The sequence below is a fragment of the Elaeis guineensis genome, chromosome 11 (genome assembly GCF_000442705.2).
Source record: "Elaeis guineensis isolate ETL-2024a chromosome 11, EG11, whole genome shotgun sequence".
Lineage (NCBI taxonomy): Eukaryota > Viridiplantae > Streptophyta > Magnoliopsida > Arecales > Arecaceae > Elaeis > Elaeis guineensis.
This window is the reverse complement of record NC_026003.2, coordinates 3,314,730-3,337,993: the sequence shown is the minus strand read 5'-3', so window position 1 is coordinate 3,337,993 and position 23,264 is coordinate 3,314,730. Positions and strand designations below refer to the sequence as shown.

General features: G+C 41.2%; 1 protein-coding gene across 4 annotated transcripts; it reads left to right on the top strand.

Annotated features, from left to right (window-relative positions):
- Positions 1–4,466: 4,466 nt before the first annotated feature.
- Positions 4,467–21,766, top strand: LOC105053718 (uncharacterized). 4 transcript variants are annotated; one of them, XM_073246046.1, is made up of 13 exons: positions 4,467–4,611; positions 4,757–5,019; positions 5,099–5,862; positions 6,213–6,302; positions 6,400–6,642; positions 6,759–6,980; positions 9,178–9,292; positions 9,374–9,544; positions 9,653–9,846; positions 9,927–10,017; positions 10,127–10,176; positions 10,262–10,330; positions 10,430–10,774. In XM_073246046.1, the coding sequence occupies exons 2-12, from the start codon at positions 4,776–4,778 to the stop codon at positions 10,325–10,327; spliced, it is 2,250 nt and encodes a 749-aa protein (XP_073102147.1). In that variant the 5' UTR covers positions 4,467–4,611; positions 4,757–4,775; the 3' UTR covers positions 10,328–10,330; positions 10,430–10,774. The 4 variants fall into 4 exon arrangements, 2 of the variants coding, with proteins under 2 accessions (XP_073102147.1, XP_029123034.2); XR_012135492.1 differs by adding an exon at positions 21,531–21,766 and having other exon boundaries at positions 4,509–5,019; positions 10,430–10,493; XR_003802106.2 differs by adding an exon at positions 18,426–19,411 and having other exon boundaries at positions 4,509–5,019; positions 10,430–10,493.
- Positions 21,767–23,264: the final 1,498 nt, after the last annotated feature.

Here is a 23,264-nt window from a genome sequence, read left to right as displayed (position 1 = left end):
GGAGAGGCCTTGCAACGCCCTAATGTGCCCCCACAGCCCTGTTAGGGACAGGAGGAGAACCTCGCCCTAACTTGAGCAAAGTCGAAGGCCCGGTTCTTTTAGATCGGATGGGGGGAGAGGCCTTGCAACGTCCTAATTGCCCCCACAGCCCTGTTAGGGACAGGAGGAGAACCTCGCCCTAACTTGAGCAAAGTCGAAGGCCCGGTTCTTTTAGACCGGATGGGGGGAGAGGCCTTGCAACGCCCTAATGTGCCCCACAGCCCTGTTAGGGACAGGAGGAGAACCTCGCCCTAACTTGAGCAAAGTCGAAGGCCCGGTTCTTTTAGACCGGATGGGGGGAGAGGCCTGGCAATGCCTAATGTGCCCCACAGCCCTGTCAGGAACAGAAGGAGAACCTTGTCCTGACATGAGCAAAGTGGAAGGCCCAGACTCCTACGGGAGCCGGGTTTCTATGCCACATCCAGACTCCTACGGGAGCCGAATTCCGCCGCCAACGAAGACTTCATCCGGACTCCCACGGGAGCCGGGTTTCTACGCCAAAGAAGACTTCACCCGGACTCCTGCGGGAGCCGGGTTCCAGCAACAAAAAAGACTTCACCCGGACTCCTACGGGAGCCGGGCTCCATGCCAACATCAGCTACAGGACAACTCCACCCGGACTTCTACGGAAGCCGGACTTTGCTTATGATTGCAGAAAAACTTTGCCCTGACTCTTACGGGAGCCGAGCTACTCCAACTTCAGGAGGGCTTCTCCGTTCGGATTATCAAGGGAGCCAAACTTAGCCCCGACTTCAGCGGAGAGAAATCCAAGCAAACCTGACAAGTGGGTATCTCCGAACGGCATAAAAGCCGAAAAGGAGCTCGGCGAATGACGACCCCACATGAACTGAAGAGGGTGCCGACGACCTTGGGACGACGTAACACAGACAAAGAGAAGGAAAGGAAAATGATGAAGTTCGGCAGACAACTATTTAACACAAGATACAAACAAGGTACCAAAATCACTTTTTCATTTAACAGAAGTATACGTTACAAGACCCGGAGGGTCAGGAAAAAAGAAAATGAAAAAGAAGATACACGTCATCGCAAGTCTCGCGAGTACGGTTCGGGCAGGACGAACCGGAGGCCGCTCCGAGCTACAAACTCCATCTCTATCCTTCTCAGTCGCATTCTCCAGTGCGTGTTACAACTCTCGCCCCATCTCGCCTCATTCTGTTCCCCAAAGTCCCAACCTTAGCGGGAAAGGGGTGGGATAGATCTCCGGAGGCGGTGAGGGCAACGGCGGCAGTAGCGAAGACCTGTTTCAAGAAGAACCGTAGCCACTTCAGGAGCGGTTGCGATACCAGAGATGTGCCCCATCTTCGAATGCACCACGACGGCCGCCACCCGAGACGCTCTGGCAAGGTCGGCATGCGTTACTTCCACCGCACCCGCAACAAGTTCTACTGCCCCACCGTCGAGCCGACCGCCTCTGGTCTCTCGGCCCCGACGGCGTCAAGGATCCCGTCATGGCTTATGACGACTGCTCTGCCCTCTTGACCGGTATCACCCCGCCTTGCCACTCCGAAATTCGCGGGCAGAACTTCACCGACAGCCCCTGTTATTAAACCTCTGTTGTTGAAGGAATTCTTCCTTGGGCTCCCTTTAGAACGACAGAGATTCTCACCGGCCGCCGTTCTCCTCCTCACCTTCCTCCAAGCCCTAAAAATTCTCTCAAGAATAGCCTCCCGAGTAGAGGACATGGTGCGAGGGAAGGAGACAAGGACTGGGGCGAGAGAAGCAAAACTCTCAGACGAAAAGAAAGCGCCAGGATGAAGCCACGAAGGGACTGAGGGGTTTAAATAGCCGACGGATCCTGGCGCAGTTATGGCGGCGTGTATTCCCGGGCCAGCTGGTGTGTGCCACGTGTTGCGCTTATCCCCTTCATCGCCATCGAGGGTTGATCGCTCACAAATTCCCGCAGCACGATGCTTGGGATCGCGTTTCAACGGGGATTCCGAAAAGACTCTTCAGATCGCCTTCATCGAAAAGCAGACTCTGACGTGTGCGCATTAAATGGGGGCGGTAGTGCGCAAGGTTCGAAGGGGCAATTCCGGCTGCGCACATCTCTCTCTGTGTACTTCCTTCGCTTGAAATTCAAACTCGGAAGTAGGGGGACTGGTGTTGGGTATAAAATACCCACAGCCGAAATCCTCAGCAGAACGACTCCGTCCGGACTCCTACGGGAGCCGGGCTCCGCCATCGACAGCAGAACGGCTCCGCCCGGACTCCTACGGGAGTCGGCCTCCGCCATCGACAGCAGAACGGATCCGCCCGGACTCCTACAGGAGCCGGGCTCCGCCATCGACAGCAGAACGGATCCGCCCGGACTCCTACGGGAGCCGGGCTCTGCCATCCTCAGCAGAACGGCTCCGCCCGGACTCCTACGGGAGCCGGGCTCCGCCATCGACAGCAGAACGGATCCGCCTGGACTCCTATGGGAGCCGGGCTCCGCCATCGACAGCAGAACGGCTCCGCCCGGACTCCTACGGGAGCCGGGCTCCGCCATCGACAGCAGAACGGATCCGTCCGGACTCCTACGGGAGCCGGGCTCCGCCATCGACAGCAGAACGGATCCGCCCGGACTCCTATGGAAGCCGGGCTCCGCCATCGACAGCAGAACGGCTCCGCCCGGACTCCTACGGGAGCCGGGCTCCGCCATCGACAGCAGAACGGATCCGCCCGGACTCCTACGGGAGCCGGGCTCCGCCATCGACAGCAGAACGGATCCGCCCGGACTCCTACGGGAGCCGGGCTCCGCCATCGACGCAGAACGGCTCCGCCCGGACTCCTACGGGAGCCGGGCTCCGCCATCGACGGCAGAACGGCTCCGCCCGGACTCCTACGGGAGCCGGGCTCCGCCATCGACGGCAGAACGGCTCCGCCCGGACTCCTACGGGAGCCGGGCTCCTCCATCGACAGCAGGGCGACTCCGCCCGGACTCCTACGGGAGCCAAGCTCCGACCTCAGTCTCCGACCTCAGTATCAGCTGCTGGAGCCGGATTCCACCCACGACCTCAACCGAAAGGAGGATCCCTCCCGGACTCCTACAAAGGCCGAACTCCGACCACTGCCGAGCCTCGATCAACAGATCCGCGTCCCTTGGCAGATCACAATAACAACCATGATCCTGTTCCACTTCCTGTAGCGGATTCCGTGCGGCTCCATCGCCCCCTGCGGCGGACCCATTACTCTCTGACAGGCTATATCAACGGCCACGATGCTGCTCCATTCCCTGCGGCAGGTGCTGCACGATCCCACTACTCGCTGACAACTAGCGGCAACGGACGCCGCTCCACTACTTGCAACAGGCCCTACGTGGCGGGCTATGACATAGCCACGGGTCTACCCCACTATCTTTCGCAATCAATTCCTCTGACCATGGGCGGCCCACTACCAGGCGGTTACAGACGTCGCCATCAATCCGTTGCCTCCTCCGCTTATAAAAGGGGGACCCAGATACGTTATTCTTTAAGCTCATTTTTCTTATCTCAAAACTCTGCTAAATTCTCCGTTCGAGCACTCCATTCTTGTTGAGGCAGAGAACTGACTTGAGCGTCGGAGGGTCTTGCCGGAGCAACCCCACCTCCGGTTTAGACTTTCTTGCAGGTCCCGGCGGCGACCGCGGCTTCCCCGACTCCAGCTTCTCCGGCGCAAGCGGATTTCTGCACCAACAGGGCCCATGTAGGTGTGGTGGGGCACGGCCTAAGATGGTCATGATGGTGGCCAAGTTGGAGTTAACGGGCACCACCTCCTAGCCTTTATCGCAGAGGTAGTGGTCGAGAGTCACATGCACACTTGCTTAGTTATGGTGGGCTTCACAGCTAGAATCAAGATATTCTTGATATCTGTGCATTTTCTCCTATTTTCCCATGTGCTGCCCATCGAGCAGGGTTGGGCGGCATAGTAGAGACAAAAGAAGGGGCAGTAGTCGAGCCAGAGGCTACTAATGCAAGGGTCCTTGGCGGCAACCGTGAGATGGTGATGAGGAAAATAGAGGAGGAGCATATGGAGTGCAAGGGAGGAGAGGAGGGTATTGTGGGTGGACACTGTAACATAAATTTTTTCCTTTCTATTGGCCAATCTCTTGATGGTTTTTTTTCTTGTGACATGCCGAGCCTTAGTTGAGTAGATCCAAAAATATTGTGGTTGATCTGATTCAATCAATAATTTTTCAAAATATCATGATTTCAATTGTAAAATCATAGTTAATTCCATCTTCATTTTTTTCCATCAGTTTTTTTTTTTCTTCCATTAGGCTTGTGACTTGTTGAGCCGTGATTGAATTGGTTCTAAAATGTTACGTTGGATCTGATTCCACCAATGATTGTTCTTCATGAATGTGGCCCCTGGAAGCGATCAGCCCTGGTTGGCAATAATTTCTCGTCCAAGTGGCCATTTGGAATGCCGTAGGTCGGCTCCATTTCTTGTAGGCGGTGCCAATTCAGCCCGTTATATTCGACCCACGATATAAAATCCTAAGCGCCCCTCGGTCCAGAGTCGAAACCTTAAGGCTCTATCCGCTCGCCCGCTCCATTGCTCCTCTTCCGATTATAAGAAGAAGATCCCCAGGTAGGGGGAAAAACAAAGAAAAAAATCCCTCTATCGCCCCCACCCCGATTCTCTTCTCTTCTATCTTGGATCATTCTCAAAAGAAAATTCTTATATTTGTCTTCTCAAAAATAACTCTCCAATTGTTCGGTCGCGGCTCCGTTAGGGTTTTGTTATCTGGAAGCATGAGGACTAGAAATGCCGACGCTCCCAAATCTGGGGCGGCCAAGAAGACGCCTCCACCCAAGAAAGACGGTTCGGCCACCGCTGCCGCCGATAAAACACCGGAGGCCGCGCCCAAATCCGCGCCCAAATCGGGAGCCAGGTCTGCCAAGGGCGCCGCCAAGCAGTCCGCAGCCAAGGCGGCGGCGGCCGCCTCTTCGCCCGTCCCTGTACCCGCCACGCCCGATGCCAAACCAGACCCCAAAGGTAGAAGCCTTGGTTCTTCAACTGTAGGTTTATGTTGTTGTGTAGTCTAGGTGTTTGATAATATGCGTCATTGATCCAGTCGACGAAGTGGCAACTCTGGCCGATGAGAAGAAGCTGGCTTCGCCCGTGAAGTCTCCTCCAGAGAAGAAGGCGACCGGCAAGGCCAAATCGCTGTTGGGTGGGAGGGCTGCTGCAGCTGCTCCTAAGGTGGAGGAGGCTGTGGAAGAGCCAGCACCACCAGAGGTGATGTATGCCACGGAAGAGCCACTTTCGAAAGCTGAAGAAGATGCGAGTAAGGAGGAGGACGAAGAGCCAAAGGCCAAAGCTGTCCTGTATGCGAAGGCCGAAGCTGTCACGTATGCGAAGGGCAAAGCGGTCCCAGATGCCAAGGACGAGCCAGAGAGCAATCCAGTCAAGAATGAGGAAGAAGAGGCTGCCGGAGAGCGGCTGATGGAGGAGGAGGGGGAGCCAGAGGGTTTCCAAGAGCCTGGTGATGAGGAGTTTGTGGGCGGGGAGGAGGAGGCAGCAGGTAGAGAAGGAGAGGAGACAGTGGTTGGGGAAGAAGAGGAAGAAGGTGCACAGGTGGAGGAGGACGAACAGATTGAGATCTCGGATATGGCTAAGAAGAGGAAGATGAAAAAGGAGCAGGAGATCTTTGTTGGGGGTTTGGACCGTGATGCTGTGGAAGAGGATATTAAGAAGGCATTTGAGAAAATTGGGGAGGTTGTTGAGGTCCGGCTCCACAAAGATTTTGCTACCAACAAGAACAAAGGCTTTGCATTTGTGACGTTTTCCAACAAGGAGCAGGCTGTCAAGGCGCTCTTGGAATTGAAAAATCCTGTTGTAAGATTTTATTTTTATTTTTGTTTGCTTTATTCTATGTAGCATTGGTTTTCTTGCTACCTTTTTGCATATGGGAATATAATACTGCAATTAAGTAAGTGGAATAGGCAGTGCATTTGGTTTTTGAGTCTATAGATATGGTTTACTTGCCACATAAGTTGAACTTCTGCTACATATGAAGTAATATCTGAACCATTTAATTTTTTCTGAGTGACATTTTTGGTAGCATAACCCATGTATAATTTTTTTGTTGATTGTTTAGGAGACTTTGATGTCAGAACATTAATATTTTCTTGGCATTGCTTTTACTTAATTTGTTGTTTCAATGATTTAATTGTGTTTGATCTCAGATACGTGGCAAGCGCTGTGGCATTGCACCAAGTGAGGACAATGACACACTATTTTTAGGCAACATCTGCAATACATGGACAAAGGAAGCTGTATGGTTCACTGCTTTCTATGCAATTTTATATTTAGCAACCACAAGTTATTGTAGAGATGGTGATAATTTTTTTTTTTGTCCTTGTGGGATTTTAGATTAGGAGAAAACTTAAGGATTATGGAGTTGATGGGGTTGAGAATATTACTCTTGTTGAGGACACCCAAAACGAAGGTCTGAGTCGGGGATTTGCCTTCCTGGAGTTTTCTTGCCATGCAGATGCAATGCTTGCCTACAAGCGGCTCCAAAAGCCAGATGTTATTTTTGGCCACCCTGACAGGACTGCCAAAGTGGCTTTTGCTGAGCCATTACGCGAACCAGACCCAGAAGTTATGGCCCAGGTTTTTTCCCTAAGCAAATGCTGTTTGCCTCCACTCTGTCTCTTCCACCATGCTTTGCTCTCCATTTTCCAGATGTTGATCTATTGTGATTTAGCTGTGTTTAATTGCTAATGCAGGTTAAATCGGTGTTTGTTGATGGGCTGCCACCATATTGGGATGAGGATCGAGTCAAAGAGCAGTTTAAAGCTTATGGAGAGATTGAGCGTGTTGTGCTAGCTCGGAACATGTCAACTGCCAGGAGGAAGGATTTCGGATTTGTAAACTTTACAAGTCATGAAGCTGCTGTTGCTTGTGTTGAAGGTGTAAATAACACTGAATTGGGTGATGGGAAGTCCAAGGTATTTTTAATCCTGACCTGGTTGGATTTGATTATTAACATGGCCATATCAGCACTTAAATTATTTCTTCTTTTTTTTCTTTGTTAATTGAATGCAACACAAAATTTACGGCCCATGTCGATCTTTCTTCGATCATTCCAGTTGACTTGCATGCTTTGCTATAGAAATCAAAGGGAATCAGTGCCTTGGACTTCTGCCAACAGTGAAGTTCTGCTTTTGGTACTTGGAATTAATAAACTGTTCCGATGCACTATTGGATTGATAAATTTGTAAAAATAAGAATTCATCATTAGAGTTATTTTAGAAATCTTAAGTAAACAAGAGGGTGGTGATGTTAAGCTGTTCAAGAGCCTTGTTCATAGATATAGTCTCGAATTACCATTATAAAATGGTTTCTAAAGGTTAAAATCCAAGTTTTTTTGTGGATCCCATCATATTGTATTCATTTGTGACATGTGACATGTGAGCATTTAAGGTAATGATCCAAGTTCTTATCGACTTTATAATCATGTCTAAAAGATTTTAATCGTGAAATTTTTATTTCCTTGAAGCACTGTTTATCATTTCCTAAATCTTATAGGCAATAACTCGAAGAACATGAGCAAGGTGCTTCCTTTACCAGCCATGTCAACCTTGCAAGATATTGCATGTTTGGCTTGGTTTTATTTAGAGATTGTATGGTGCATGATAGTGTGTGATAATTTGCAAAATTGAGAACTTTCGACTAGGCGCAGGACAACAGGAGTAAGATTCAATTCATGTACAATGTGAGAATTTCTACCCACAAGCATGCTTTCAATTTTATTGCATTTTGTTTGGTATGTAAGTACTTGCCTTGGGGTCGTTTCATGTCCACAATCTTTTGTTTGTAGTCTTTAGCTTATCATTCTTTATGATGGTGTAAATAAGAACATGGTTTGTCTGAGGATACACGAATTGCTTGGCTAGCATATTATAATATCATCACTATCTTATCTTTTCTCTTCTAATTTGAGTTTGTGTTTTGGAGTGATTTAGGGAAATCTTCGTTTGTTAGGTTTTGGATTTGATCTCCTGAGTTTGATGATTATCATTCTTGTAAAGCTGAATTTATTGCATGTCTACTCAGTGGGCTGGATGTAGTCGAGGTTGGGAGCTTCCTAGCACAACTCACGTTGGATTGGGAGCTTCCCTCCCGCTGAAATGCTGTTGTTAGAAACCCCAACCAGCCAAGCCCAAAAGGCATTTGGTTATGGCTTTAGATTTGCCATGTTCTATTTCATGATATCATTAGTGATAGATTGTCTATAGATAGTCTGGTAATTTTAATTTTGTTTTGGTTGGTTTGGTAGGGGATCTGGAGGCTTGTGATAGGAGGTCTTCCACTGAGGAGAGGGGATATCCTAGATTCAAAGGGCATTTTACAGTTATTCATTTTGATCATTGAGTGCTACATTTTGTTGGCTTCTCCATTCTTTTTTTTGTCATTTGCTGCATTGTTCTTGACATTGAATTTCCTCAGAGGATACCACTCTTTTTGACCCTTGTTATTGGTACTAGTTATAGATCCTCTCAAATGATGCTCAGTTCTTGAAGACTGGCCAGTCAGCATATGCATACACAAATATGCAACATCTTTACTCTGTCTGATGCAGATGTGTAAATGTTTAAGAACATGATCCAAGCTAATACATTCACAGGTAGCCCCTCATAGGTTAGGTCTGAATATAGTGACATTTTAGTCAAAATTTGAAAACCAAAGCATTAGACAGCAGTAGGAGGCATGATTATATGCTTCATTTTTGTGTTCCAATGTTTGCTTCCTCCCACAGTTTATGAAACAAGTTATGAAATAGATTACGATTTTTTAAAGTTACAACTTTTATTATTGGTGATTCAACATACAGCCTTTTGCAATGTCTTAAGCGACTGTTTTATATTGGCCTCCTAATATTTCCTTCACTTGCCTTTCCTTTTTTAATTGCTTTGGTGAGGCATATGAATTAGACATGATTAAAACCACTAGGTAAGTGTGGTTTCAAACTTCCACAGCCAGTATACCGAAAGTCAGACATGTAGCTTTTTCCCTCCATATTGATATGAGACGATGTTATTGGAATTAGATATCAGAAAATTATGATTATGATATCTAATTTTATTACTTCAATTTTGTTTCACATATAGCCAAGGAACTTAACCTCCTTTTATGGTTTTCTAGATGAAAGCTAGAGCTAGACTTGCCAATCCATTACCCAAAACTCAGGCTGTAAAGGGTGGAATGAGTGGTGGACTTCGCATTGGACACACTGGCATGGGGGCTTATTCTAGGTTTGGTAAGTATTAGTTGCCAACTGTTTGAGCTTTTGTATGTTCTTGTACCTTCTCTATTGCTGGAGTTTTTCTTGTGTCAACAGGTAGGGGATTTGGTAGGGGCAGGTATTTTTCACATAGGGCAGGCTTTCATGGCGGGCGGGGTTTTAATTTTCGTGGGCGTGGAAGAAGCGGAAGATTTTCTTTTACAGCTGAGGACAATCTAGAAACCCCACCTTCTGAATTCTATGGTAGGAGACCATTTGGATTTCGAGGTAAGTTGAATCTTGTCCATCTGACAGTTACACAAAAAAGGCACTTGTTTGCTTTGTTTCTTTCAGAGTTAAAAGAGTTAAGGGATTATCATGATTTGCTACCAACAGGTGGTAGAGCAGTTTCTACATCAGCAAGGCATGGTGCTTTTGATAGAGGTCGTGGAAGAGCCTTCCCATCCAGAAGGCTACCGTATCCACCAAAGGAGGAGTTTGGCAGACCTTTTGGTGCTCGACACTTTGGTGAAGATCCTTACTTTTATGGAGATGTTGGGCATGGTATCAAGCGCCCATTTTCAATGATGGTTGGTATTGCATTCTTTTGATGTCTATTTTTGTTGATGTTTGATTCTTGACTGATTGACATCTTACATATTTGGTTTAGGAACATGATCCTGGTTACTTGGAACCTGGGTCTAGAATACGTCCTCGTTTTGATCATCCTGATCCATTGGCTGGTAGGAGTCACTATCAAGGTATGGATTCCTTGTTCGTTCGAGCGAAGTTAGGTTGCACACTTTTGATGTTACTTGAGGAGGATTTTGTTAATTTTTGCCTGAGTGCCTTATTATCTGTGTTCTTTAGATTCATTGGGAATGGGTGGTCTATATTCACATGATTATTATGGTTCAGATGTAAGTATATAACTATCCTTTTTATACAGTTTATCTGGATCAATTTTTTCTGCATATTACCTTTTTGCTTTTTTGTATTATACAGTATGGTGGTAGCACATATTCATCTCTCTATGGAGGTGAACATTCTGGGGGTGGCTATTATTATTAGATGGTAATGCCAGACACTTCATCACAAACTTCCAGTTCCTATTATTGATATCATCTTTTTTTTCCTAATATCTCATTATAAATTATTTTTGCTTCTTGCCAGTAACTTGCAACTGCGAGTATGATGCTGCAGGAGGAAGGGCTTTCTTGATAAGATGACGATCTCAGTTATTCCTTTTTCCGTACACTGAATTGGTTGAACTTTTAGAACTTTCTTGACATCTAGGCTTTGAAGTATACTTCGTTCTAGTTTATTTTCCTTGGAGAAACTATGTAGGTTTATGCTGTTTGTATGTGAGTGGTGCTGGATGGCCTGTTTATGATGAACTTAATTGGAAGTAGAGTTTTTATTTTTCAATTAACTTTACTCATGAAGTATGAACTCTTGAAGTCAGCTTGGAGATAAAATCTATGTTTGGATCAAAGTAATTGCTGTTTGTTGGCGACACATGTATTTGTCTGTTACTTGGAATGCTGAAGAAAACAAGTGGGAAAACCATTAATTTTGGATTTGTTGCTTTTCTGTCAGAGATGGCAAGGTATCTAATGCCCATGGAATTGACTTGATGATGCAATCAGAGATGTGTTCCTGAGTTTGAAATGGCGTTCAGAAAGAGTGCATTTGATTCTATGGTGCAAGATATTTTGATGAAACAGAACATGAAGATTATGACTGCAATTTTTTTGTGGTTTCCAAGTGGAGAGACGAGAATGGTTGTTAATATTATAATTATCATTGATTCCTATTTAGCACTAATGTTCTAGTGGATATTTAAGAGATCGCACTTCCAATTCTTTCCGATGCATGTTTGCTTGTGTTGCTTTTATATAAGAGGGATAGAATTAAAGTTGTTAAGTTTCTCTTCTGGTTCTGGAGCAATTAAAATTCTGTCATCAAGGATGTCACTTGTTCCTTCTCGTGAAAAGTGTATGATCTTGATTAAATTGGAGGATCTCTGAAACAGTATCTAATTCCTTTTAAAGAAACTGCCTATGACGTCTCTGTGAGATATCTTTTTTAGACAAACTATATTTTCAAGATTTTCTTCTGATGAAAAAGATTTTAATCTAGGTTCTTATGAAGATGGAGATCCAATGGATGTGCCTTTTGGTGTTCTTATTAGGTAATGTCAACATACGTTTGCACTGATTGCGATTGTAATTTGTTTGGTGGATTTGAGATAATCCTCCTTTGTGGTTCCATTGGCATTTTACTTTTGGGCCTTAGTTTTTGTGTTCCGAAGAATCGTTGCATGAAGTACAGAAATAATATGGGTAAGCTCTTGCAGCATGTATTACGGCCCATCTTGTTTATGAGGAGTTGTATCATCATTGATTTGTACATGCTTTGCAAGCATGGCTGTTGCTGTTGATCCTTAATATGGGGCCATGAATTTGGTGGTTTTCAAGGTTGATTCTAAATTCATCTATACCATTTTATGTTGTTGTTGTTGTTGTCGTTTTTAAGTTTTTCTTTTAATTTTTAACTGGATACTGAATGTGACTGGTTGAGTTTCTTCTTTGTGTTTCGAATTGATTGCCTCACATTGTAGTGTGTGCAGTCTTGTATTATGGTTCTTGTTTGAATTTCCTTTTTGATGTGGAGCATATGATATCACTGGGATTTAAAAGGTTTTGTTAGTGTAATCTTGGGCTTTGTAATTTATATAGGAGCATCAGGATGATACTAATCTGATCATTTTTAAAATTGTTATGCTGAAAGAGAGATGATGAGGGTCTTCACTTCCTCAGATCTCTTAAATGATATGATACAAGAACTCCATTTGTAGACATTGATCTGCTTCAACACGTTGAGGTCTCTGACTCAGATTGCTCTTTCCAAGACATGACTGGTGATATGATGGGTTTGATAGATGTGATTTTTCATGTTAGATTCTACGATGCTCTAGCTTTGTTTCCTCTGGAGGTATTTTCAAGTGTAATTTAATAATGATGACAAACATTGATGTGAAGCTGACATGGTGGTGAATCTGTTTAAGTTGCGCATACTGACAAATGTTTGGAATGAAAGTGTGATACTATTTTCAATATACTATTAGGATTTGTAGATAATTGGTGTGTTGTTTGCATTTGCTTTTGAAACATGTGTCACAGATTTCATCTTTTTTTTCGAATCTTTAGATAAAGAGTTACACAAGATTTTATGCTACCGCTAGTGATACATGGAGCTTCTGGGAACCTTGTTATCATATGGTTCTGCTATTCATCATCTGCCGTACTAAGCAACCACAACTCATGCATAAGCAAGAAGCTTTAAAACAACAGCTGTTATTTGTGTGATGCTTTGTGCTCCATGTAGCATGTACTTTTTATTTAGATTTCACCTATGAGGATAGAAGAATGGAAGATTATCAAGAGCTAGGCTAAGATAATGCTAATATTTATAATGAATTGACATGGAGTCTTATTAGCAAGCATGATGGACTTCCAGGCGGTTACTTTGATGTGGTCCGGTGACTTAATAACTTGTCAAATGATTCATCTTGTCATGCAATCAGTTGTTTAAAATGTTGAAGATCTTAGCATATGTGGAGGTCAGCTTGAAGGACAACCATATAGGTTTGACTATAGAGATGGAGCTGAATCTGCACAGACCTGATTGGGCTACATACGAATCAGTTAAGTCAGAAGTACTTAAAAGTTGTCAAGATCGAAGTGGACTTCACATTACTGGATTAGATATGGATATCCTAAATGAAGACAGCAATTTGAAGTTATATTACATATTTCTATGCGGAAAGACTCAACTTTTTTTCGTAGACTGACTTTGTCTGGTCATTTTAAAAAGTGAAATTTAGAATTTGTTTTTTAAGATCCAAGGCCACAGCTGATGATGAAATCAATAAACATGAAGAGTAATCTTCTATGAAATTGTTACTGGTAGTTGTGGGTTGTAGCATGTTTTTACTGAACGGGTTGTCTGAGTACTTCATGGATAGAACAATTTAATTTAATGAATATGATATGGTTAACTTATTCTTTCTGTATTGTTAATGCACTGTTTGGTAGCTGATAAAATGAACAAAGGGAAAGAGAAAATCAGCAGAAGAAAAAATAAAGGAAAATTAGGAATTTTTTTATGTTTAGCGGAATTAAGAAACTAATTAAGTTGCAGAGAAAGTGGTTAAAATGGGGGTAAGTTATCTTGAATCACTTATCTTCTTGTTGTTTTCTCTCAAAATTGTTACATCGTGGAGGAGAAATTATGGCCTTTTTCGCAATTCTTTTTTTTGATTATTCCTGAAGTTTCCTTTTGGTATAGAATTATGCAAAATAAATTTTCTGTTTAACAATTTTTTTCTTTATTTTCTTTTAATTTCATGTATGCAATATGTTGATCGCTTTTTTGGAAATCTAATGCCATATTTATATGCCAACATGGAATTTTGCAGTTCGTATCTGTGAAAAGGGTGAAAATTTTCTTTAGGCTCAAAGAATGTCTGGTTCATGATTAGTTGGATGTGATGATATAGCAACCTTGAAATAGTTTAACATATTAGAGTATTTTGTCTATTCATTTTCGTTGTTATTTACTACTATAATATATTTTAGTTATTTAGTGTCTATTGCATATTTGTGCAAATTGGTCTCTGTATATGTACAATCTAGTCCATAGCTATTTAAACACACATTCTTTAACCGTTTGATGTCTAAAGTTGCTGTGTGCATGTTGAGGCTGTTGTAGTTAGTGATTTCTTGTTGACTTGGAGACTTTCCTCTAATTATTGCTTTTGGATCGTTGGCCTTCTCTGGATAGTATCCTTTCTTGACTTTAAAATAATTATATTAAATTCTATATGATCTAGATAGAGTACATGCTGATACCCAGTGTTGCTGCGTACATCCTATGCACACAGTGACATGATTGTGGTTTTATCAAGAATGATGGTGAAGAATACATCAGTAGTTTCACATCATCTGAGGTAAATTTGTTCTTTATCCATGGTGATAAAATAAGGTGAGAATGCCAACCTTGGAGATTGTGTTTGTTATTTGAAACAATGCATATGCTGAGCTATTTAATGGGCTAGGATGAAAGAAAAGGGTTGGTATCCTGGGTTGACTGATTGTTAGGTTTGTTATTTGATTTATATTTCACAGTTTTTCTCATGGTGGGGAAGTGGAATTAAGGGCACCTAAATGCTTTGGTTGCTTTTATTTAATTGAAAGCATTGACTTCGAAAGGTAGATGCACCTAGGAAGGCCTTAGTTCTCTCTCTATCTCTCTCTCATTTTTTTTTTGTGATATCAGATCCAAGATTTTATCGAAATTATATATCATACCTCCCCTTATCCCTATTTGCTAATTGAGCTAGGTAATATTGACTTTTTTTTGCATAAAGCACCTTAGGTGAGATTAATTAACAGAATGGTAGATGGTCGTTCTTTTGCAATATCTGATGGAACCATTGCAACTTAAGAGTACAAAATTACCCTTGCCCTCATGGAAAGCTCAAGCCAACACTATTGAGATCATTTTTCTTCACCAAATCAAGCTATTCTACTGGACTTTGGCTTCTGCTTTTTACCTGCAGTTCTGGAACCAAACTTTGGTTTTGTTGGGCTTGATGTTGGCAAGAATTGGGCACTTTAACTGTTTTCTTTTCCTTTCTTTTTTTCATCCTTTTTATTTCCAAGGGTTTTAGCTGGCCTTGCTATGGTCTACTTGAGCCATTTGCTGGGTTGTTTGGTACACATTTATAGGGATGTGTTTCTATGATCAAGGTGGGAACTTTTATGGATTATGATTGAAATTAAGAACTCAAAGGAATCAATTTGGTTGAAATCTAAGTAGGGAAAAAATGATGGCAACGTACAACAAACCCTAGAGAGGGGGAAATGGGTTTATGTGACAAGGGAATGGGTTTCTTTTATTGTTTATGGACCCTTGTTGAGAGTAATCAGGGATAGGATCATCATTCACCACTTCTGCTTAACTAGGGTCCATGTTAATTGGGAGATAGCAGGCTTTACAATTTAAATTAACATTATCTAGATCAATTTGTGAATAAGGGCAAGGAGAGCTGTTACATGTAATTTCGATAAAATATTGGGCTTGATATGCAAAATAACCTTCATAAATACATATTTATATTTGCAACTAGTAAACGGGAGATATTATATTTTATCTCTTTTTGGAACTAGCAAATGGGAGATACAAGACTCTGAAATTGTTAAATTATTTGCTATTCTATTAGTATTTGATCAAATTTTAGATTCAAAAAGTTGGAAAATTAAGATATTTGTTTATGAAAAAGTTGCATATAGATTGTTAATATGGCGGCCGAATCTCAAGTAAAAGGAAGTACATAAATAACTAGCTATCTCATGTTTTATTTTACCCCTCATCATGAGGGTATATTAACAGATTTTAATCCTGTGTGAGACAATGAATTATTGCAATTGTTGGTGAACAAGAATCAGAGCAGCCTTTGAAGTTTTGAATGTTTTCAATGATTTTGGAAAGGGTAATTTTTTTTAATGTTGTTTTTTGAACTACTAGTAGGCAGTGTAATGGATCCTTGTGTTTGGATAACCATTTTGTATCAAAGCTGTTGTTGGTGAAGTAGGAGAATGTCATGATATTGTTGAAGAAATACTGGAGTAGAATAACTTATTTTCTTATTTTATCATCTGAAGATGGTGCTTTGGGTGGTAAGTAAAAACTGTGATGGTGAGACTTGGACAGGTGCATTGTGGTTATCTTTTAGCATAAAGGCATGATAGAAAATTTATAAGATTGTTGGGCTTCTATTTTCTATTGATTAGAATGTTTGCATTAGCCCATATAGAGGGCATGGTTGAGATGATATGATGCAGATATATGGTGTGACAAGATATGATTTTGGCTGCATTGGTGGAGGATGAAGTTGTGGAGAACCAAGATGGTGCTAATTTGTGTAGTGAAGATTCGAGGAGGCCTGGGCCCCTATAAGGAGGACCTGGAAGTTAAGACCCAAGTTAACATGGATAGGGTTGTGAGTAAAAATAATAGTGGTACTGTGGTAGTGTGTCCTCTCAGTAGGACTGTTTTAGATGAAGCAAGAGCAAAGCGGATTAGGTTAGCAGTATTGAACCGCTCTTTTTGTGGTGTACCGAACCATACCATGCTCAAACTAGGATGGTTTGGGGCCTTGGCTCAGAATAGGACCCGAATTGGTCAATTCCGACTTAAACTAGGTTGTTCTAACCCAAACCAGTCAGGTTAGTTTGACTCTTAATTAATTGATTGCATGGTAGAAAAGGCCTCCATGCCTTCTCTGCCTCTCTTTATTTTTGCCCAAGCAAAAAATTATGAAAAAGGAGGATTCGCGACAATGAAATCATAATTTTTTGTTAAGTATATGAATTCTTAAATTAAAAAAAATAGATGAAAAAATAATGACATAGAATAATGATCAAAATTTTCTATAAAAATGGTAGTTGTTTGGAAGACATCGAATAATGGAATGAATGACACGCTCCACACTCACATTTAGCTAAGCAGCTACAAAGGTTAGGGTGGAGCTCATATTTGGAGTCCATGTCCAACACATCCTTCCAGAGATTTGACAGAGAAATGCTGAGAAGAGGCCACCATGGTTTTCAATGTACTGTGGGTAGCTGAACCACCTGGCAAAGCCATGTGGATAGGGGAATTCAGGGAAAGAAGGCAGTTCCTCGTGTCAAAGAGAAAGAGAAATGAAAGGAAACTGCAGTTCCATTAATGTCTCCTTTCACTCTGATTTGTAGATCGAGGAGCCCTCAGATGATTGGTTGCTTAGGTCGTCTGATGATGATGATGATAATGATAATTCAAGCGAGATGATGTAACTGGTGGCCAGAGAGGTAGCGGTGGATATGGCGTTGACTGCATATGACTCATAGCTCTAGGGTCATCGATTCACTAGTGGTCCCAATTCAATCTTGCCATACAGGATAGGGACTACAACACCATGATCTGGTAGAGCTTATGAAGTTACCATGGCATACAGGAGATGGATTCCTCAAGGTCATCTGGGGCATGACATAGCTGCTACAGATGACCTTATGGATATATCTGGATTTGAGTTGTACATTGGATCCTATTTGACATTGGGACTACAACACCATGGTCTTATGGATATATCTGGATCTGAGTTGTACATTGGATCCTATTCGACATAGCCAAGCAATGATCCACATGGATATTTTTGATGTGAGGTATCATATTCAAGTCAGTCACCATTTATAGCCTTGGGTAGCTTATGGGTTGGATTTTGCTGCCACGATCTTCAAATAGTCAACCCAATATTAGACAGAGGATCAATAATGGGGTGGCTACCTAGCAGGCATAGATTATGGGAGGCAGGAATATGGGGGCGATTATTTGGAAACTTGGTTTAACATTCCTAGGCCTGGACCATGGTCGCGATCTTGATGTCTATGAAGGGGACACTCCCCAAAATTTTAGATGTAGATATGTATTTTGTACTTTAAATTCATCAAATGGATTCTATTTTTATATTATATGTATATTCAATAATAAGTAATTTAATTGTACGTAAGTCCATTTCATGAAAAAATGATTTTACAACAACATAAAAATCGCGAACAACCATAATGAGTAAAATAATAACTCAAAACAAGAACAGATTCAAAAATTAAAAAAAAAATAAAATGGGCTGGTCAGATGACCTGCACACCATACGGTACCATGTGTTGACACGTATCGGACCAGCTCCAGGTGCTGTACCAGTCTGTGCAAGGCTTGAGATGGATGCTTGTTGGCTTTCATCATGGCTTTCGATTTGTATTGAATTTGATAATTAGATAGGTTTCTTTGTGTCTAATTTCCTGCTTGGTTGTAACCTTCCTTTGGGTCAACCATGTCTGTGCTGGCTCTGAACAAACTAATTGTAACTAGGGGAAATACGTGGGTGTGGCTATGTAATCATTTTTGAGCAACTTGCTTGATGTGCTGGTCTCAAATATTACTTTGGAGTTTCATTGTTGTTGTTTCTGCATTTTCAATCTTTTTAAGGTCTTAGAAATGTCTAGATCATCTGATTGCTCCATAATGTTGACAAGTACTTTTCCACCCAACTTGTATTCTGAAGGTTTAGCAATCGTACATGCTACTGATTCGTTTGGATGCCTGCATATGTTGTTCATGGAATACCCCTACCAATGGATGGAGCGGGGGATGTGAAAGTGGAGCGGCAAGGATCACACAAGCCTGAAATTATGTAGATGATGGATTCCCTTTAAAGGTGGTCTTTCTGGCTCTCTAACTTTTCAGTCATGGGTGTTCCTAGCCTTCTGCCTCTATGTTTCTCCTTGCTTTCCTCCCCAGCAGGGCTTATCCCGTGGAAACAGGATCTTAGCATCCAAACAGAGCCTAGAGAATGTTGGTATTCATTCCTAATTGTGGAGCAGCTCCTTGCCACATGTGTGGAGTATCCCTACAACAACGAACATTGAGGAGGTATGACGGCAGGGAGAGAGAATGGTTTGGTGTTCTGGGAATGGATGGTATCACACAAACGTGAAATCATACAGATGTTGGGGTCCTCTTAAAAGGTGATCTGGCATTCCCAGTCCCTCCAGATTAGACTGATCGCTTGTCCTGTCTCTATACCTCATATTCCTCCCATGCAGGGCTTGTCTGGATGATATCATTTAAACGGCCCCCAAAGGATGTTGTAGTTTGTACGGATGCAGAGCATATCCTTGTCAAGCACAACTACTTGGTTGCATCTTAAAGTTTTTGTTGTTAACTAAAGGTGTGTACTTTATGTGAACAATGAATCACCTATGCTGAGGTTCTATGTTTAATTTTTTTTGGCATTAGTAGTGGGCCATGTGTTGCAAATCTCTTGGAAGTTGTAACCACATCTCTCAGAATCTCAAGCTGGCACTTTCATAGGCTTGAGCATGGGTTTAGTTCCAATTCTAAATCAGTGTTGTGCTCTGCAACTACCATGACTCCCAGAGAGCCATTGGATATGATAACAATTGTCAACTGATGCTTCAAGTTTGAGTGGCACATGCAACACTTCTGTTAAAATTCAACTTTTGAATTTAACTACAAAGTTTTAAAATATGCCCAGAAGAAAGGATAGTGATGAGGTGTCCTTCATTGTTCTAAAGACATGTTACTCAGTCAAGTAGCCTTTCCAGTTCTCATAAATCATTTCTGGAGTTAAAAGTGTTAGAGGTAGTGCAAGCATGCCCTAGCTCCTGTTGATTTGAAACCCGGTTTTCTTACATTATGTAATATATATTTGATGGCTGAAGATGTTGTCATTTTTTTTCTTTTTTCCTGCATTGAAATTATTAGTTATGTAGGTCACTAGAAAAGTTATATTTGTTTGTTTTATTTTGTGTTTTTCCTTGCATAATAATGCTTCATATAAATTTTTCTTTTTCCCTTAGATTTTTTGAAGGACTGAAGCAATGGAAGACCCAAGTCTTTTTTTCTATAAACAGTTAAAATAATCTGTATTAATTGTTGTAAGACAACAGCAGGCCAATTCTGGGGGTTCCAGAATCTGATATGAGGTGCCACTGGTTGCTTATCTGAGGTGTGTCGGCAATTCTATCATTTGTTATACACGTGTTGACAATCTGAAGCCGGCCAAAAAATATTTTTAATATGACATAGATGGATAAACAGCAGAGCAGCATATGCATTCTCTTCTGATATAGTTATCAAAGTTTATGGAACTTATGTAGAAAGATAGCTGACTTAAGTTATTACTTAGAGATTCTATAAAGCAGAAATAGGACCAACCTGTCCTTGCTGACTAAATTTTTGTGCAGGGATAACTGGAAGACTCTAAAATCTTTGCATATAAATTAGTTGAACGTTATATGTTTCAGAAGTTGAGTTTGTAACTGACTGAAGATATTATTTAGATTTTATAAAGCAGAAATAGGACCAACCTGTCCAAGCTGATAGTAGTCTAATTTTGTGCAGAGATAAACCTGAAGACTTTAAAATCCTTGCGTACAAATTAGTTGAATGTTATATATTTCAGAAGTCTTTTAGTTTGTAGTTAGACGATGACCAACTCAATAAGATGCTGATTTCATGTATTGTAAAGTTGAACCCCAAACACCGCGCACCCCCACAACACACCCCCCCTCCTCTCCCCCGGGGCTCTCCCTCTTTTTCCCAAAGTTTATTATATATGAAAGATAGCTTTTCCTTTTCTTTTTTTGAAAAAAAAAGCTACCGTTAGTATATTTTGATATTCCCTTTTTTTATGTAAGTGGCATATTGGTCGTATTGTAGCAAAACTGGACATGAATTTTCATGTCAAACATTTCTTGCTTCTATGTTGCTTGTGATGAACAATTTTTAGGGCTAGGAGGAAGAGGAGGGTCTGATTTGACAAAGGGAAAACGTGACTTGGGGTATGTAAAAAAGGGAATCATGTGGCTCGATGCTTTTATGGAAGTGGCTACCAGGAGTCATTGACAATGAAAGGCATGTGGTTTTCTTTTGGGCTGACTAGTGTTTTTTTATATGGGGAAAAATCTAATATAAGCCACATATGCCTTTTTTTGTCTCAGCTACATAAGCATTTGATGATCGATGCTATTTCAGATCAAATTATCACATATTGATGAAAGCAGCTGCAATGATTGGAACATCAACTCTATTGCAGTTTGTTGACGTCAAGTAGGGATGCGAGTGGAACTGGAATTCAGTTATCCCAGTCTTGATATAGACCATGGTTTTCATGTTACACTGAGCTGTAGGAGTGAGGGTGTGTGTTATGTGAATGCTTTAATATTTGCATGCCTTCAGATTCTTATGCTGATTCTAGAATATACTTGAAATACAAAACTAGGACAAAGGTTATCTAATTTCTCTTTCTTCTGAAATCTTGTGTTGGTGTAATTTGTGATTTGCACCAATTCAACTTTAGGTCTGGACATTTTATGCTTTCTGCTGTAACATACGCTTCTATGTTGTTTTGCTTCGCACAGTTCTCTAGATGATTTCTCTAGTTACTGTTGTTGACTACATTTTTGCAATTGATAAGGTTTATTCTCTCTGACTACGTTTTTGAAAAAAAGATGTCATGGTTGCCTTTTTTTCATTGGTTTTTAAGTTAATGCATGTAGCAGGTAAATAAAATTATGAAATTGCTCCGTTAGTTTAGATTTCATTTTTATGAGCTCTGTGACTGCTTATATATCACAAGATTCAGGTTGTCAGACTTGTTGGCAACAGACTTAGCATCTGGAATGCAGTAGCAGGAGGTAGCAGAAATCTTGTGTCATTGTATAATTGAACTTCCTAGTTATCGGGTGGGTGATGTAAACTGTATGTGCTTTATTACCAGTCTTTTAGTTTTTTGTAGCACTGCCCGTTGTTGGCTAATGGAAGCTTAAGACACTGATTTTGTGAACTATTGGAGTTAATCGTGGTGTAGCCAGTTTTAAATCTTTGTCATCATGTACTTGGCCCATTCATGAATATAGATGTTTGACTTGCTACGCGTAGCTTTCCTTTACAATTAGATTTTTAAAGACGTGGGTGGTTTGTAAATTACAAAAATGCAGTCCATACAATTTACTATGCTACTCTTGCACTTTATATGTGATGTCTTATTTTCTTTGGACAATATGTGCAAACTATGTTGTTTGTGAGAACTCAATGGGTATATATTTAGGCATATATTTATTTTAATGTTGGATATGTATTGAATGAATCTTGGATACTCGTAGGATAAGGAACACAAAATGATTCCTTCTGATTAGTCATTTTAGGTGATTTCATCCATCGCTGCAAACGGTATCTTGGAGCTAATCCACTTCATGGTCCATGTGGATTAGGAGATATCATAGTATGGGAGTTGACCACATAATAGTCACGGTATTTGTGATTAATGGCAGATTGATATTTATGATTGGATTGGAATGAATTTAGATTTTAATTGAGCAAGATATTATAGCTTAAGCAAGGGGACTGTGAGAGGGTCCATATGGATGTATATTTAATTTTATATTGATGGTGCATTAGATAGATTTTGAATAATTATATAGAGTAAAAAAATTTAATTAATATTTTTTAGCTAGTTTTCTTGATAAGATTTTGTTACTATTGGGTATTTAATTCATTTTTTGGTTAGATCTTGGAATTTAATGTGTGATGGCTATTGTGCCATATCTTGTCTGTGAATCGATATTTGGCTTTTTCATGTCATGTTCTAACCTATCAGATCTGGCGGAATTTTTTGGGCTTTGAACATGTCCGGAAGAAAGTGTTTTTATTATTATGCCTTCCTTATAAAGGAACACCCAAGGAGTGCACTAATTCCTCCATACTTGTTCGTTGCTGAAGCTGCACGTGCGACACCAGAGGATGATGTGGCCTACCTAAAGACGGTTTGAACTTTCATCCGCAAGGCATATTGCCACAACCATAATTTACCATTTGCACCAATTCAATCAGTAAAATAGCATTTTTAATTATTCAAGTTTTGAGCTAGACTAAGAATGTTTTTTATTTCATTAATAGTTAAAAGCATTTTTCCCAACTCACAAAGATTGAAGCAAATGGAGGTGTTTTTTTTTTTTTCCCATTATTGGCCATTGTTTTCTATTATAATGATAAATAGCGGCCTGCTATTGTTTTATAACATCAGAATCTTTGTCCTTGGAGTTGCAGGCAATAATGGTTCTTATAACCATCGGTTTAGACTGATTTTGGTGGACACCCTTTATGGTGGTGGAGTGGTCTTTTTCAAATATTACTTCAGACAGGCGTAACATGTGCAAATTTTAACCTATATACGGTGGAATGTGGGTGACACACTCAACCCAAAATCTACGAGAAGCAAAACGGCATTGCAAAACATAATAATAGAGCTTAAATCTATTCTTATCCATATATTGTGTATTGTATTGCCCTTGAAAATTTTATTTTTCTAAATAAAACT